This window comes from Apium graveolens, chromosome 11 (assembly GCF_009905375.1).
Source record: "Apium graveolens cultivar Ventura chromosome 11, ASM990537v1, whole genome shotgun sequence".
NCBI lineage: Eukaryota > Viridiplantae > Streptophyta > Magnoliopsida > Apiales > Apiaceae > Apium > Apium graveolens.
In genome coordinates, this window is record NC_133657.1 from 80,297 (window position 1) to 96,942 (window position 16,646).

Here is a 16,646-nt window from a genome sequence, read left to right on the forward strand (position 1 = left end):
TTTGCACTCCTAAAAACAGACAAATGACATTGATTTGCACTCCTGTCAACAAAAAAACAAAAGAAAAACAAACCAAGCCCAAGTAAAATTGACATAATTGTAAGCCCGATAACATGTACGCATAAATATAGTCGCCAATCCATCCTAAACATATAGAAACGGGCTGCTTAAACTAAGATCACGATATACAGAAACAGGCTGCTTCCATAAAATGCTTATAGTTACTTTCACAAGAAAGAACTAAAGTTTTCTTTTTCCCCTGGTTCCAATGTCTATATCCATCAACCGTGATGACCGCCTCGTTGATGGTGACAGACCCACCGACTCTGGAATATCAAGATTATTTACTTCCACGGAAGCACCTGCAGTCCCTGGCTTCATATCAATATCATTCATTTTGTTAACTTCAATCTTTACTTTCTCAGCCTGCCCAGTAAACAACAAATGAAAGTGAGTGTTTGTGCATCGAATATCTTCCACAAAAGAGTGGGATGTACATGAGTACACCAGCAATTCTTTTACCAGTTCACTATGATGTATGGAACCATGCGCATCGGCAATTCTCTTCTCCAAATCAATTTCTTTCTTCCTCTGATATTCAGAATTTTCTGTTTCATTACCCTTTTCATCTAATTGCTGGTACAAAGCTGCAGTCAAGGAAAAAGGTATGAACTAGTAAAGTGAAAAGATAGTAGAGTAGCTATAGGGAACATGTAAAAAGAAAAATAAAAACCCAACACATGGTTGTCAACAAACTAAGGGAGTTAAGTTTATGCTGGAAAAGTGAGTCAGATTCAAAACCCTCAAAGAAAAAACAAAATAGTATTTACCAGTCATGTTTGATAGAACCCAGATCTGAGTAGGGATATCATAAAGCTTCTTCGCTAATGTAAGGGAGGACCTCAAGATCTCCCTTGCTTGTCCAGTATCATGAAGAGAAAGTGCCAAGTTCCCAAGGACTGTCAAATATTGTGCAACAAGTTGAAGATTCCCCAGAGTAACGTGGGTCGTCTGCAAGCCATTAGCTAACCGAAGTCTACACATTAAATAAGAAACTATAATTCAATTACGTCACCGCTAAGTTATTCATACTATACGTGGATTCTATTCCTGTTCTTTTTGTGCTCAAAATCCGACAAAAGCAATTCAAGATAGAAAGGCTGAAGTATTTATTAACTGTAGCAAAGGTAAGTTACAGAATCTGACATTGACAACAAAGTCATTTTGTCCCAGTTAATGGTTAACATATTTTACCTTGCTTCTTGTAGATTCTGCTGTTTCATCAATAAGAACCCATAAGCAAATAGGACAGAGGTTTTTTCCCGAACTCCAACAAAAGAATCAACCATGCTGTAAACTGGTCCAATCAAATCAAGTGCCTGCGCTTGTAACACTAGTCAGAAACAACATGCACACGGAGATGCGACCACTGAGTATTTTAACACAATATGGAAGAAAATTGGTGTACCTGGGAAGAAGATTCAGCATCACCAATGCAAATATAAGAAACTGCTGCATAAACATGGCACATGGCTTGCAGTGATTTGCTCTCCGTTAACTACAAAGTCACCAAAACACACATGATTAAATAGCTACAAAAAACTTGCAGTCAAATACTTAAAAAGTAAAAACAATTCAATTGGTGAGAGGCGCTAAACATATTAATGGAGTATACAGATATCTTATGTGAAAAGTAATATGTGAAGCATTAATACACTAATCCAACCCAATTTACTATCCTATTGACCTATCCATTTTTTGGCACCGGTTTCTACTTCCTCCTCCGTCTTCATCAACCCCTCATACACTTCAATACATTCTCTCATCTACATCTTCACATTTCTGCAATCCGTACAAGAAAATACACTTCTTTCACGTGTGCATATATATGTGTGTGTGTGCATCATCTGCACTCATCAATGGCAACTCCAATGCTATTCTAAAAATCTCACCATCACAAAATCAAGTACTAACATTATTTTTAACACTTCCCTCTCACCCTACACTTTCAATGATTGTATATATATTAAAATATTAAACTTTCACATCTAACCTAAACCTAAAATCAAATACATTCATTCAATTTATACAAGATATTATCTCAAACATTAAAGGCTACATATTACAACAAACGTATACGTAAGTTTATATGTAACATCTATGCATATAAAACAAGTATAGCATGTGGGTCAATTTACCCAACAATGGAAAGGGTCTCCATCCCAATTTTTCTTTGTACTCAAACTATTGTATCATTATTTTCAAACCCTTCCAATCCCGACATACTTGCGTCAACAATACATATTCAATGAAAAGGATTAATCAATCCATACACACACACACACACACATATATATATATATATATATGTATACATAGAAGAGTATTATGGATTGTTTGATGTATTTATTGATCTTTCTTATTTGAATATCAAAGTGGAGATTTCCAAGAGAAGTAATTTAAGACGAATGGTGAGAGATGTGACTAGCTGGACCTTGAAAACAAATAAGACTAAATGCAGTCAATTTAGGAAAACATATAACGCCTTTTTGATGAACTTAATACAAAAAATGAGATGGCTGGGTCGGATTTTTGTTTTAATTTAGGTTTTATTTCTTAATTAGAGTGAGTGAGGTGGAATTGATGTGGCAGCTGAGCTGGATTCAATGTTGCACTATTCAACGAAAACCGCTTAAAGTTAACTTAACGTAACGATCCTGAAAATTTCGTTCAAATTAAATGCCTCAATTGCAAGCTCATTAACGTTTAATCACTCATATGAAGTTTTTTTAGTTTGATGACCCAGCTTCAAGCAGAAACCAAGTAAATGTCCAAATATCCATTTAACCCAAACTTCCACAAGAATAACTATTCTTTGTGACCCTAGCTTGAGAGTTAGCTTCCAGCTTAAAAGAGAAAGATGGAACACATGTACACACTAATAGGTACACAATCACAAGAATATATAGGCCATCAGATATAGGTATATTAAAACCTCCAAAACCATATCCACTCCTAATTTTCAGTCGTTCACACATAATTACTTCAATCAAAACTGGTAAAGTTCTGTGACTGTCGAGTATTTTCTTGATTAGTAGTACTGTAATGTATCATTTTTTTTTATTTTCTTTTTTGCTAAATGTAATGTATCATTTTTAAATGTGCAGGTATATAAATTTATATTGGACACTGTTATCAGCTTCTAATTGACAAAAAAATTACAATGTTCACAAATACACAAATAAAAAACCCATCAATTTAGTAATTTCTAAATAATTGAGTAATGCCTGATCAGAGCTCCATCTGACCATCACAGATAAGAAAATTAATTTATAATACATTGATAAATATAGTGACCACGACAGAACAGCTTAGTGATTTGTTGATGACAGATATATTCACTTAATAAATAAGTTGATGCTAGAGATACCCCAGATAATAATAACATTATGAGAGACAAAAACCTTTGATGCCTCAATGAAATGGAAAGCAGCTTCACTATAACAGCCAACAGAATGGGAATACTGCCCTCTGAGCATCTCAATAATGCTCCCACAAGCTTGTAAGATTGTTGGAAAACGAACGTACCAACTTTTCATCAGCACCAACGCCTGCAAGCAGGAAACAAAATATAATTAATTAGTTAAATCAATTTAATAAGCCTCTTTAATTTATGCAAAATATAATTGGCGGGGATGCACTACCACAGAGCGCAACACGAAACATTAACAGCTTTTAGTTTTGATTTTCAATCACTTGCTGATATCAGCTAACAATCATATGCCACAAGTTTGAAATTTAATGTCCAGTCTCTCAATAGTCATGCACTCATAGCCTGTCATTATTAGACTCAAATATACTTTGGAACACTGTATATTACTAAGTACTACAATGTCAAAGATGCAGTACCAACCTTTTGGGCCTCGACAAACTCAGAGCGTGTTAGCTCCACTGCAACTTTGTTTTCCAGAAATTGCATTAAGAGCATCAAATATACCCCAGCCATCCATATCGCTGAATGTTGTATATCCACTTCTACAAGTCAAGCATTTCAAACATGAAATGTAATGAGCATAACACGGTGCTGAATAAAATGTTTACAAATCATACATAAAATTGGAATTAAGTAAATGAAAGGTACAAGATATACATAACTAGCTAATGATCTCAATATAAAAATGATTGAATGCAGAATGTTGCACTGAAAAATGAAAAAAATTACTATCGGGCAGTATACTGCAGCATTTTAAGAAATGGGATTGTGAAAATTGCGGCTCACCTCTCATAGTATCATTGACTCCAAGCCTTGATAGCTCTCCTACATGTAACAGAATAAAAATTAAAGCTGGAAGGTGGGCAGGCATATGCCGTTATAATTGCAATTCTATCTGTCGAAAGGAAACGCCATAGTCTATGTTCATTATCTACGCTTCACACGAGAACTTTAAGATTAATTAGGCGAAATCGAAATGTCATCTTCGTCACGGATTTTTTATTTGTTATCTTGCATATATGCTAAGAAACGGGTAATCATATAATCAAATTTTCGAATAAAGAGTACAAAAATTAATAGTGCAACATCAAGTCCATATACAAGTTTGAATGGAGTTATAGATTTGCACGTGAAGGTGGGAGATTCAAACTTAAAGCAGAAGTGAGAAGTCGCAGCTAGGATAATATATAAAAAGGTGTTATGTGGTAAGTTGGGTATCGGTATGAGCATATAGCACATAAGGCACTTCTAAGAAGGTCGTTCGAGGCATTGGAGCATCATGTGCTTTTCAATGTGTGCCACTACCATGTTAAGCAAATTACATACTTGTACCTGCTTAATTGAAATTTTACATGCATTCTTTCACATATTTTAAGGATTCCGACAGGTTTGTTGCATATCAATTATACACGAGTATTCTTAAAAGAAAAGTATTACGATAGAATTGAAAAAGTCCTATGGGTCTTTCTCCTAAGATATTAGTTGCCTCGAGATTTTAAAAGGCCTTAAAATTCTATTTTAAATTGGACTACTAGACACTGATATGTCCGGTTGCAACAGGAAGAATCAGATTCAGATTCAAATCCAATACCCCACACCAATATCATGTCATGACATTTCCAACTTGGTTTGAATTAAAATTTTGAAGAGCCTAGGTAACAGAGGATATTCGTAAATCGGTATTAAAAAGAACAGGTAGCAGAAAGACAGAACTGAAAGGATACAGAGTATAAAAGATACGAACCTTCAATTGTTTGTACCCCAGATTGTATCCGCTTCCCACACTCCTTAAAAAGTCCTTTTGGGCGACTAAAAACAACAACCATTAGATCCACTAGTGCATATACCGCACTCTTCGGTAGCCACTCTCCCTCAATAGGATGTTGTGCCAACTGAAGTTTATCTCCCCATTCCCGCCTCACATTTCCAAAATAAGCTGGCTCCAAAGCATCTTTGGCAAATGAAGTATGTCCGGTAAGAGCACTTAGTTGTTGTTCAACCTGAGCTTGTTTTGTATTAAGTGCTAATCTATCTCTGTAGGGTAGATTACGATCGGAGCAAGAGAGATCTCGATTGATTACATGAAGCTCTTTGTTTAGTGCCTGAATCTGTTTCGTATTTTGTAAATCCGCCTTCATGGCAGCATCTAATTTATCAACATGTTGAGTAGCATTCTTATAGTCACATATCCGGAGCAAATAGAAAATGTGGAGCAGCTCATTATAGAAGAGTAACCCATGGCAATGTAATCTTTTATCGAGGGGGATAGAGTCCCATACCACATTACATCGATTGACAGCTTGCTCAACTAAAGTAACGTCATCCCATAGCATGAGGTGGACGTGCAAAATGGAAGTAGCGAAAAACATCTGTAACTCGGGATAATGCAATTGAGTAGCAGAGATATAAGCGTGTTCCAAAGAGGAGAGGGAAGCTTGGTAATCTCCTTGAATAATGAGGGCATTTGCAAGCTGGGAGTTGAAGTTGCAAGACCATAATTTGGAAGAAAAGCTGAAATTAGGGGAAATCAGGGGAAATAGGGGAAATTTGAATTAATAATTGTTGTTATAATAATAATAAGTAAGTGAAATGAATGAATGAATGAATGAATTGTGTTACTACTACTTACCCTTGAGGCTGGGAGGAAAGAGTCAAAGCCTTGTTGAGAATTTGCTTCTGAGAAGGAATAGCACCAACAAGATGGTAACACTGGCTCAATAAGCTGTAACAACGAAACTTCAAATCAAAGCAAGAGGGAATTGAATTCAAAAGCAATTGAGATCGCTCCAGATGAGACTTGGCGTGATTGACGTTGTGTGAATGTTTAAGAAGAAGAGTAGCTATACGAAGTCTAGTCTTTACAATTACAATTGGGAGAAATGAAACGCTACTAGCCTGACAAATTGCTTCTAAGCATTTCACGGCTTTACTTATTTCTCCTTTCTTCTCTGCTATATCTGCTAATTCCCACAACCCTTCCGCTACTCCTTCCATCATCCTATCCCCCCTCATCCCCCCCGACTATTTTTATGACTTCAAACCATGCTTATTATTTGCAATTTATTCTTACATGTCTAATTATATATTTAGTGCTGTAAAAAGCGCACGATTAATAAAGTGCTGAGGCTACTTTTAGCGCTTAAATATTAAAACGGACGCTTAAGCAGTTTTTAAAACGGATCATTAATCGGATAATATATATATATTATGGATAAAAAAACTAGTATATATTAATTGTTGTATTTATAGGGTTCAGGAGTTTAAAACATTTAATGACTGTTCTCGTAATTTGTAACTTAACTCTACTTTTACAATATGCCTACGTATATCTGAGAATTAGAAAATCAAATCAAAAAACGTAATTCTGATGGATGGGATGAGTTCCTTTAAATAGATGTTGAGAGTACTTGAATTGGACTAGGGTTAGGAGATTTGTTGAACAAATTCTCAGACTTTGAATAGACTTTGAAGTACTAGAATAAAGGAATCAGACTCCTAGTTGGTGTAAGTGTTCTTGAGGCTATCTTTTATAGGATTGTATCATTGATAAGACTCGTTTAATGAGCTAGTAATCCTCCCTATTTATTAATTATGAAATTAATAAATAATCAGGGTTTTGGGCCTCATTAATTGAACTTTGTTATTGGACCGTATCAGGTCTAATTAATTCAACATTAATTATATTTCTAGGCTAATTTTAAGCCCATATCATTTGCCCCCAACTTTTGCGAAACCTTGCGAAGGTTTTGCAGAAGTTGAAATTTTTACCTTTCTTGGTTATCATTTTTACTGTAAAGTGTGGAGCGACCTGCACATTTACGACGATTTTTCCCTTTGGAATCCTAATTTTCTGGGATTTTCTGTGTACCTCCTGGTATTTTTCAATGATTTTTCCTTAATTTTTAGGAATATTCTGATACTCACAGGTATTTTTCTTTAATTTTTCAAGAATATTTTTATCAAAAATAATTTTTAAAATTTATTTTTTAATTTTCCTGATTTTTGGGATTTTTTGCTTATTTTTCCTTATTTCTAGGGAATTTTTAGCATTTTCCCTGACTTTAGCTCATTTTCTGATTAATTAAATAATTCAGAAAATGGGTTTCTAAGGTGTCATGCATCCTAGGCGTGGGTCACCCCATTCTAGGAGACATGTTACCAACAACGCTGAGGAATGTTGTCTCCAAGGCGTTGTTGGTTTCCCCATACTTCCTAGACGTGGGTCACCCCCATCTAAGAGACACGTTATGTACCACGCCTAGGAATTGTGTTACTTGGGCGGGGTTAAGTGTCATTTCTCCATACTTCCTAGGCGTGAGTAACCCCCGCCTAGGAGACAAGTTTTGTACCACGCCTAGGAATTGTGTCTCCAATACGTGGTTAAGTGTAATTCCTCTCATACTTTCTAGGCGTGGGTAACCCCCGCCTAGGAGACGAGTTTTGTACCACGCCTAGGAATTGTGTCTCCTGGGCGTATTTCGGTTTCATCCTTGTCAAAATTCTAGGCGTGGGTTATCCCCACCTAGGAAGCACCTTATGAACCACGCCTAGGAATCAAGTCTCCTAGACGTGGTTTGGCTTTCAAGCCTCAATACATTCTAGGTGTGGGTCACCCCCGCCTAGGAGACACCTTATGAACCACGCCTAGGAATCATGTCTCCTAGACGTGGTTTGGCTTTCAAGCCTCAATACATTTCAGATTTATGAAATATCCTAAGATAGTAGACTTATGTTTTTTATTTTTTAGTAAAGAATGTTCTAGAATTCGAATTTTCAGAATTCAAAACGACTGGGCTTCCCGCCATTGGTGACTTGACAGGCCCATTTCTCTTAGGCCCATTTGTCGGTTGAGTTATCTAGATGTCACTGTGGCTGTGGCTGAGCTTTGACCTTTCTCATTGTGACTTGGATTGTACTTGGATTATATGTATTATGTAAGAGCAATGAAATATCATCAATGTAATGTTTAATATTCGAATTGTGCAAATATAAGCTTTTCTGTTATGAATTGTGTATTGTGTAAGAGCAATGAAGTATGAATGTGTAGTTTCTGTATTGTGAATTGATCACTATAAAATGGAGAAAATAAGAACATTAAACAATGTTATGGTTCAAACAAAAGATAGATTAACCAACATTAAACAAAACTCATGGTTCAAACACATAGATAAATTGGTTCAGGTGGTTCAAACAAAAGATAGACATTTATTCCCATACATGTACAATAACTTTAATTCTTCTTCATGTTTCCCTAAGATACTTTCTTTTGCCTTTTTGAGAGCTCTATAAATCATGGAATATGAAACATTGCATTTCAAGTCATTCACCACTTTGGAGTGAAATGCTTCAGCTGTCCAGGTAGGATTCATTCTTATCTGGTCTTCATATGCTTCTGCAATTCATGTGGATGTCACATGCTTCTGCTCCCAAACAGGATTACATGTGTGCGGTGTGAACAATGTCTTACTTGTTGATCTTTGCATCTTGATACCATAACATTTCCAATTACAGACTTCAGTGCATATCCACTTTATCTTATCAGCCAAATTCTTCTTCAAATATACTCCTCTTTGATGCACAATAGCATGCTTTCTAACAGCAGCTCTAAAAACAACACCACAACTAAACACCATTCCAAGTTTGAACTAAGGATCTTCCATATCAGTTACTTCATTAAACTCCGGATATACAATGTCTTGTTCATCACAAGAACTAATTGTCATCCTCTCTTCATCACTATCAAATGGACTTTCAGAGCTTTCACTGTCATAATCTTCTTCTTTGTCATTTTATTCTAAATCAGCTTGTTCATCATTTAATCCACCTACTTTCTCATGAACACCATCTTTATCCTCATGAACACCATCATCAGTTAACTCCTCAACTTTCTCATGATCTTCCTTTATCACATCAGTGTCACTTGGTTGACTTGGTTGAGGTGGAGGTGGCATGTCAGCATCATCATCTACTACAAGTGGTGTATCGTCAGTGTTTTTAAACAGCCCCTGTTACACTAAACACATATAATATCACATTACACATAAATTCACATAACAAGATACAAAATAATAGTGCATAAATAAAAAAACTTACTCTGAGTATTGAGTATCTTCCCCTTTTTCTAGTTTTAAAAGGTGGGTTTGGAGAAGGTACTCTCATTCTCCTCCTTGGTGCAGGTGCTTCAGTTTCAATAGAATCTATATTTGAGGTATTAGCCTCAAATGGTATGTCAGCAGCAACATGTTTTTCTTCTTCCCCTTCAGTTTGATTTTTCACTTCGCTTTTGTTACACTCCTCTATCATTTCAGATACTCTTTGTTCCCTTTCATCCAACACAAAATGAGTAAAGGAGAAATAATAGTCCTTAAAACCATCACTGATAGGGATAAATAAATCCTGATAAAATAAAGGCGATCCTGGACATGGAACCACCAAAAACTGTTAAGGATGTTCAGAAGCTTACAGGAAGGGTTGCTGCGCTAGGACGATTCATCTCCAAGTCGGGGGACAAATGTTTGTCATTCTTCAAGTCGCTAAAGAGCATCAAAGATTTTGTATGGAGTGAGGAAAACCAGAAGGCATTTGAAGAGTTAAAGAAGTATATGGCCCAGGCCCCGTTGTTGGCCAAGCCAGTTCTGAGTGAAATTTTATTCTTGTACTTAGCTGTTTCAGAGAGCGCCTTGAGCGCGGTGTTGGTTAAGGAGGAACTGAAAGTCCAGAAACCCGTATACTATGTTAGCAAAATTTTGCATGGTGCTGAGTTGAATTATTCAACTATTGAGAAATTCGCTTTAGCTTTGGTAATGGCTTCAAGAAAGCTGCGTCCTTATTTTCAAGCTCATCAAATTGAAGTGCTAACAAATCAGCCACTGAGAAATATCATTCACAGTCCCAAGGCAAGTGGGAGACTGATTAAGTGGGCAATAGAGTTGGGAGAGTTCGATCTCAAGTATAAGCCACGTACGGCCATAAAAGCCCAGGCACTAGCTGACTTCGTGGTGGAATGTACCATACCCAACCAAGAAGTCGGGGGGCAGGAAGATACCATACCTCAAGACAAGGGAGTCGACAATGGGGACAAGGAGAAAGAATATTGGGTTCTCTATTTTGATGGAGCATCAAAAACAAATTCCAGTGGAGCAGGGTTGGTTTTGCAAAGCCCTGATGGATTCTTAATTGAGTATGCTATGAAGCTAGACTTCCCAACCACAAACAATGAGGCAGAGTATGAAGCCCTGATTGCTGGCCTTGGTCTAGCTGGGACACTTAGAGTCAAAAACTTAAAGGTCCGTGGAGACTCGAAGCTGATCATATCCCAGGTAAAGGGAGAATTTGAGGCAAGGGATGATACGATGGCTAAGTATGTTCGCCTAGTAAGGGCTGTGATGACCCAATTTAATGAATGTCATGTTGAACACATTCCAAGGGAAGAAAATGCTAAAGCAGATGCGCTATCAAAGTTTGCTTCATCTGAGATTGAAGAAAGTTCAGGAAGTGTGTACTTCCGTGTTTTGAAGACACGAAGCATAGATGTTAAGCTTGTGGCTCCCATAGGCTTGGGGACGTCATGGATTGATCCCATCAAGGCTCACATTCAGACCGGTTGGTTGCCAAGCGATGCAACTGAGGCACGGAAGTTAACTGTTCGAGCACTAAGGTACTCTTTGATAGATGGGATTCTGTATAAAAGATCTTTCGTGGTTCCTTACTCGAGGTGTCTCAGGCCCGATGAGGCACGCTTAGCTCTTGAGGAAGTGCATGAAGGTATTTGTGGGCAACACTTGGGGGGCAGGGCCTTGGCTCATAAGATAACCCGTTTAGGCTTCTATTGGCCAGAAATGATGGCTGATGCCAAAGAATATGTAAAGAAATGTGATCGCTGTCAGAAGCATGCACCAGTCGCCAGACAACCCCCCGAGATGCTGACTTCTATCAACTCACCTATTCCCTTTGCTATGTGGGGGATGGATATTCTAGGGCCTTTTCCTATGGCCACGGCACAAAGGAAGTTTCTGATTGTAGCCATTGATTATTTCACCAAGTGGATCGAAGCCAAACCTTTGGCCAAAATCACAACTAAGCAGGTTGCACAATTCCTGTGGGAAAACATTATGTGCCGATATGGAATTCCCCGTATCCTCGTCACTGACAATGGAACACAATTCAACAACGAGGAATTCAAGAAGTATTGCGAAGAAAATGAGATTGAGTTACGGTTCACCTCTGTGGCTCACCCGCAAGCCAATGGGCAAGCGGAGGTAGCAAATCGGATAATCCCGGATGGACTAAAGAAGAGGATCGAAAAGTCAAGAAATAATTGGGTGGATGAGATACTTCCCATATTATGGGCCTATAGGACTACCTGTAGAGTCACGACAGGTGCAACTCCTTTCATGTTGGCATATGGGGCAGAAGCAGTAGTTCCCGTGGAAATATCACACTCCTCTCCAAGGATTCAGGCTTTTGATGAGAAAGAAAATGAGGAAGGGCAGAGGTTAGCCCTGGATTTAATCGATGAAGTGCGAGATAAAGCACATGCAAAGATAGTAGAATATCAGAAAAAAGCTTCATTCTACTACAACTTAAGGGTTAAAGAGAGGTTTTTCAAACAAGGTGATCTAGTTTTGAGAAAAATAGAGGCTTCTGGTGTCGGACAGAAAGGAAAGCTCGCCCCAAATTGGGAAGGGCCGTACAGAGTCAAGAGCGTTCAGGGTAGAGGTACCTACAAGCTGGAAACTATGGATGGTTTTGAAGTCCCGAGGACCTGGCACGCACAAAACCTGAAGGTTTTCTAAGTGTAAGATCGGCTAAGTACGATTCTCACTTGTCATTGTGACAAGTAGGTTTAAAAGCACCTGGAAGCTTTGCTTGCGTAGGATTTTATATTCCAGTAGAATTTACAATGTCTAATTATTATTGATTAGGGTCGAACCCATGCTGTGTAAGGTTTTGAAAAACCAGACTTCATATTAAAGAGCTTGAAATTATTTCAATCCAAGGATGTTTAAGGTTCAAATGCATATTAAGATTGTAAAGTTAAAACAGAAAGATGCAAGAAAAGCAACATATAAAATATAACCCCGAAGGGTAACAAGTTCTGATATAAATAAAGTTCAAAAAGAAGATATACAAAAAGTTAGGCCTTGGAAGGCTGAGATTCCTCAGAACCACTATCCGAAGTCTCCTCGGAAGTTTCAGTCGTTCCTTCGGACGTCTCGGTCGTCCCCTCCGAAGTCCCTGTAGAAGTTCCCTCTGCAGGAGATGCTGGCTGTTGAGGCGCTGCTTTTGGAGGTTCTTCCACCCTGGCCTTCTTAGCGACAGGCTCGAATTCCTCCTCGGAAGAATCTTCCTCCTCTCCATCCTTGATCATGTCAGCAAGCTTCTCAGTAACACCTCCAAGCTCTGGAACCCGCACTGGGCAAGGAAAGGGCGACTGCTCAAGGACCTCGGGAAACTCATCCTGGATGGCCTCCACAACAGCGTCCCAGCCCTCCTTATAGCTAACAGGGTGAAGAAGGGCGTCATGCTCCACCATCAAGTCTTTGAATTCTTGAGTGTCCATCCAGCCATCAAAGGCTTTTTCCTTCTGCGCCTTCAAAATGACATTTTCAGCCCGGACCGTCTCCAGGTCAGAAGTGGAAGAGGCCAATTGAGCTTCAAGGGCCTCAATTTTTTGGTTGGCCTCCTCCAACTTCTTGTTGGCATCTTCCAGGCCAACCTTCCAAGCCTTAGCTTGGTGAATTGCCCCTTGAAAATGGGCGTTAGCCTGCAAGAGAAAATAGCAAAAGTTTAGAAAAGAAGCATGAAAAGAGAAGTGTAAAAGGCATAAGTAAAGTACGTACCGTCGCCAGAGCTTGGGCTCCAAACAGCTCATTCCCCTCTAAGTCCTGTTGAAGGACAAAATCTTGATAATCCACCGGGGATGGAATGCTTAGACCATTCCTTGGATAGCGCCGTGCTGCCCACAATTGAGTCCTTGCTACGGATCCCCCAAGCAGGTTGAAAATAGGCACCTGGCCTCTGCTTGGTGCGCAGAACTTGGCTGGGGCCTTCCTCATCTGGCTCCGTTGCCTGAAGAAGGAACTCGGGGAAGCGGTCACCCAGTCGAGGGTCCTTAAAGATCTTCCCGGCCCTCTTCATCCTGGTTGTCTCCAGGTCCTTCGGCTTGGTAGCCTCCTCAATCTTCTCAGCCACTGCAACAAACAAAGTCAGTTGAAAACCAATGAAATAAAAGTGCAGGAAATAAAGGAAGGGAACTTACTTTTCTTATGAACGGGCGAAAGGCCGCGTTCTACCAGGACGGTCTCCCGGATAAGGTCCCAAGAATGGGAAGTACCGTTGTCTTGCGTAAGGAGGTTGAAACCTCTAGCCTCCTCCTCAGACAAAGTTATGTCATTTGGGCTCCCATCCACGGCCAACCCAAAGGATGATCGAAACAGGGAGCCCCAATCTCCACCTTCCCAAATAACAAACAAAAAATCTTTCTTCCACCCCAAGTTGTTGTCAGGGATGGACTTCCCATTCACGATATGGGGGATAGTGGGGCGCTGGTTGATAGAAACCCAACCCAGACTTTTATCAGGGCTGTTTTTGAACTGAAAAATCTTCCTGAAGACAGCAACAGATGTGGGGACGTTATGCTTGGCGCATTGCGACAGATAACACAGAATTAACCTCCAGGAATTAGGGGGAAGTTGGCAAGGGCTGATGCCCACATCAGCCAGTAGCAAAGGAATGAATGGATGAAAAGGGAGTCTAATACCTGCCCTTAGAGTATCCCTATAGACGCACAACGCGTCCTTCTTCCACTGACAGGCCCTGTCGGCCGGACCTGCAAGAACCAGCTTAAAAGGTTCCTTGATTCTGAAGCAGCTGCTCAACTTTTCCAGCTCCTTGGGATCCCGTAAGGCGCTGATATGATCGTGCGCGTCCAGATGCGCATCAGACGGGTACTCGTCCCCTTGAGTGTTGATCATGTCGATTAAGGAAATATACCTCGATCGAATAGGAAAATCGTTGGACTTTCTAGCCACGTTCATCTTGGCCAAACGAGTCATTCTTTTGTCAGCCATCTGAAAAAAGTATGAGGCACGTAAATAGGCTATCTTAAAATGGCACACAATGGAAAATTGACACGAAAAACAAAGGGAGGAATCTTACCTGAAGAAGCACTCCTGAAAAAGGCTTTGAGCTCCGACTTGCTGTTATTGCTCTGAGAATCTTAGCAGGAGGATAAAGAAGAAAACTAAGAAATGAGAAAGTGAGGAGTAATAGCCTTTCCTCATTCCTTTATATAGGAGGAAAAAGAAGTTGAAGGGACGAAAAGCCCATTAAGAACAAAGGCCCATAAGAAAAGGCCCAGAAAAAAGAATATTCCAGAATATTCCTAGGAATTCTAGGGCATTCTAAACAGGGTGTGTTAAGCCCAACAATATTTGATAAAGCCCAATAAGAAGGCCCAGTAATATTTAATAAAGCCCAATAAAGAGGCCCATCAATATTTGATAAAGCCCAATAAAGAGGCCCATCATTATTTGATAAAGTCCAATAAGAAGGCCCAGTAATATTTGAAAAGCCCAATAGAGAAAGCCAGACCCAAATCCAATTAGGATTTGGAAAATTCAATTTTAGCCCTAAAAGATGTGAGGCCCAATGAAGAGGTCTAGAAAAAGACCAGAATCCAGGTCGAGGTCCAGGTCGTGAATTCTGCTCGAAAACTTTCGAGCAGACACCCGAAAATAACGGACAAAAAAGACCAGGATTCAGGTCGAAATCCAGGTCGTGATCCCTGCCCGAAATTTTTCGACTAGGCTCACGAAAACAGCGGAAAAAATAGGATTAAATTGAAGTCGAAACTTCGACCAGGAATGAGGTCGAATGAGCCAAGCATCTTTCAGGAATGAGGATTAAAAACCCAGGTCGAATTTCGACTAGGATCCTGGTCGAAATCCAGGTCGTGGATCCTAGTCGAAATCCTTCGACCAGGAATCAAGAAAATCAAAGAATTTTCGACCAGGATTCAGGTCGAAATTTCGACTAGGATCCTGGTCGAAATCCTAGTCGAAGGGCTCAAAATCAGAAGCTAAAAGTAGGGAATTGACGACCTAGATCCAGGTCGAAATTTCGACTAGGATCCACGACTAGGATCCTGGTCGAAATCCAGGTCGTGGATCCTAGTCGAAATCCTTCGACCAGGATGACAAGGCTGACCCCTATTTTCGACTAGGATCCAGGTCGAAATTTCGACTAGGATCCTGGTCGAAAAAAGGGCTGGAAATTTGAAAAATCCAGAAAATAGGGAAAATTCCAGAAAATAAGGAAAAATCCCAGAAAAATTAGGGAAAATTCCAGAAAATAAGGAAAAATCCCAGAAAATTCCAAAAAATTAGGGAAAAATCCAGAAATTAAGGATAAATCCCAGAAAATTAAGGATAAATCCCAGAAAATTAGGGAAAAATCCAGAAATAAAGGAAAAATCGTTGTAAATGTGTAGGTCGCTCCACACTTTACACAAAAACGAAACTCTGTAAGGGAATGAATAGACTTAACTTTTGCGAAACCTAATTAATGTTTCCCAAAAGTTGGGGGGCAAATGATAGGGATAAATAAATCCTGATTATATAATTAAAGGGCTGCTAGGCCCAAATAAAAAGATATATGGCCTTCAGACCCGAAAAGGTTGAGCCTGATGGACCAAATCAGGCCTGATGGAATAAAGAAGGCCCAAAAGCCCTGATTATTAATTAATTTCGTAATTAATTAATAAGGGAAAAATCAGCTATTGAGAAGAGTCCCGATAAGGATATAAATCCTTACAGATTAGCCTCAAGGGGACCTAAAAGGATAAGGAATCAGTTTCCTACTATCTAGGACTCCAAAGTCCATTATAATTATGAGACTTGTCCACCAAGTCTCCTATACCAAGTCCAATTCAAGGACTCCCAACATCTATATAAGGGATCTCACCCCACAAATCAGAACTACATTTTTTGGTTTGATTCTCTAATTCACAGAGATACGTAGGCATCTCGTAAAGGCAGAATTAAGTTACGATACACGAGAGCAGCCATTAAAGGCCTTGAGCTCCCGAATCTTAGTAATAAATATAGCAAATAATAACCTTAGTTTTTTATCCATAACAATCACTATCTCT

At 39.2% G+C, this 16,646-nt stretch overlaps 1 protein-coding gene across 1 annotated transcript; it reads right to left on the minus strand.

Moving 5' to 3' along the window:
- LOC141696962 (sister chromatid cohesion protein SCC4) lies at positions 1-6,525 on the minus strand. The gene is made up of 10 exons (XM_074501124.1): positions 6,123-6,525; positions 5,238-6,004; positions 4,280-4,318; positions 3,914-4,035; positions 3,465-3,611; positions 1,469-1,558; positions 1,255-1,379; positions 831-1,036; positions 523-647; positions 1-426 (listed from the first exon to the last, which is right to left on the minus strand). The coding sequence occupies exons 1-10, from the start codon at positions 6,503-6,505 to the stop codon at positions 241-243; spliced, it is 2,190 nt and encodes a 729-aa protein (XP_074357225.1). The 5' UTR covers positions 6,506-6,525; the 3' UTR covers positions 1-240.
- Between the last annotated feature and the right edge of the window lie 10,121 nt (positions 6,526-16,646).

What these genes read in the sequence shown, in the direction of transcription:
- LOC141696962 (XM_074501124.1), bottom strand. Translation starts at nt 6,505, where the DNA reads ATGAGGGGGGATAGGATGATGGAAGGAGTAGCGGAAGGGTTGTGGGAA. An exon ending in TGGGGTACAAACAATTGAAG is followed by an intron (nt 4,319 to 5,237) that starts GTTCGTATCTTT and finishes TGTTACATGTAG; the next exon opens with GAGAGCTATCAAGGCTTGGA. An exon ending in AGTCAATGATACTATGAGAG is followed by an intron (nt 4,036 to 4,279) that starts GTGAGCCGCAAT and finishes CTTGACTTGTAG; the next exon opens with AAGTGGATATACAACATTCA.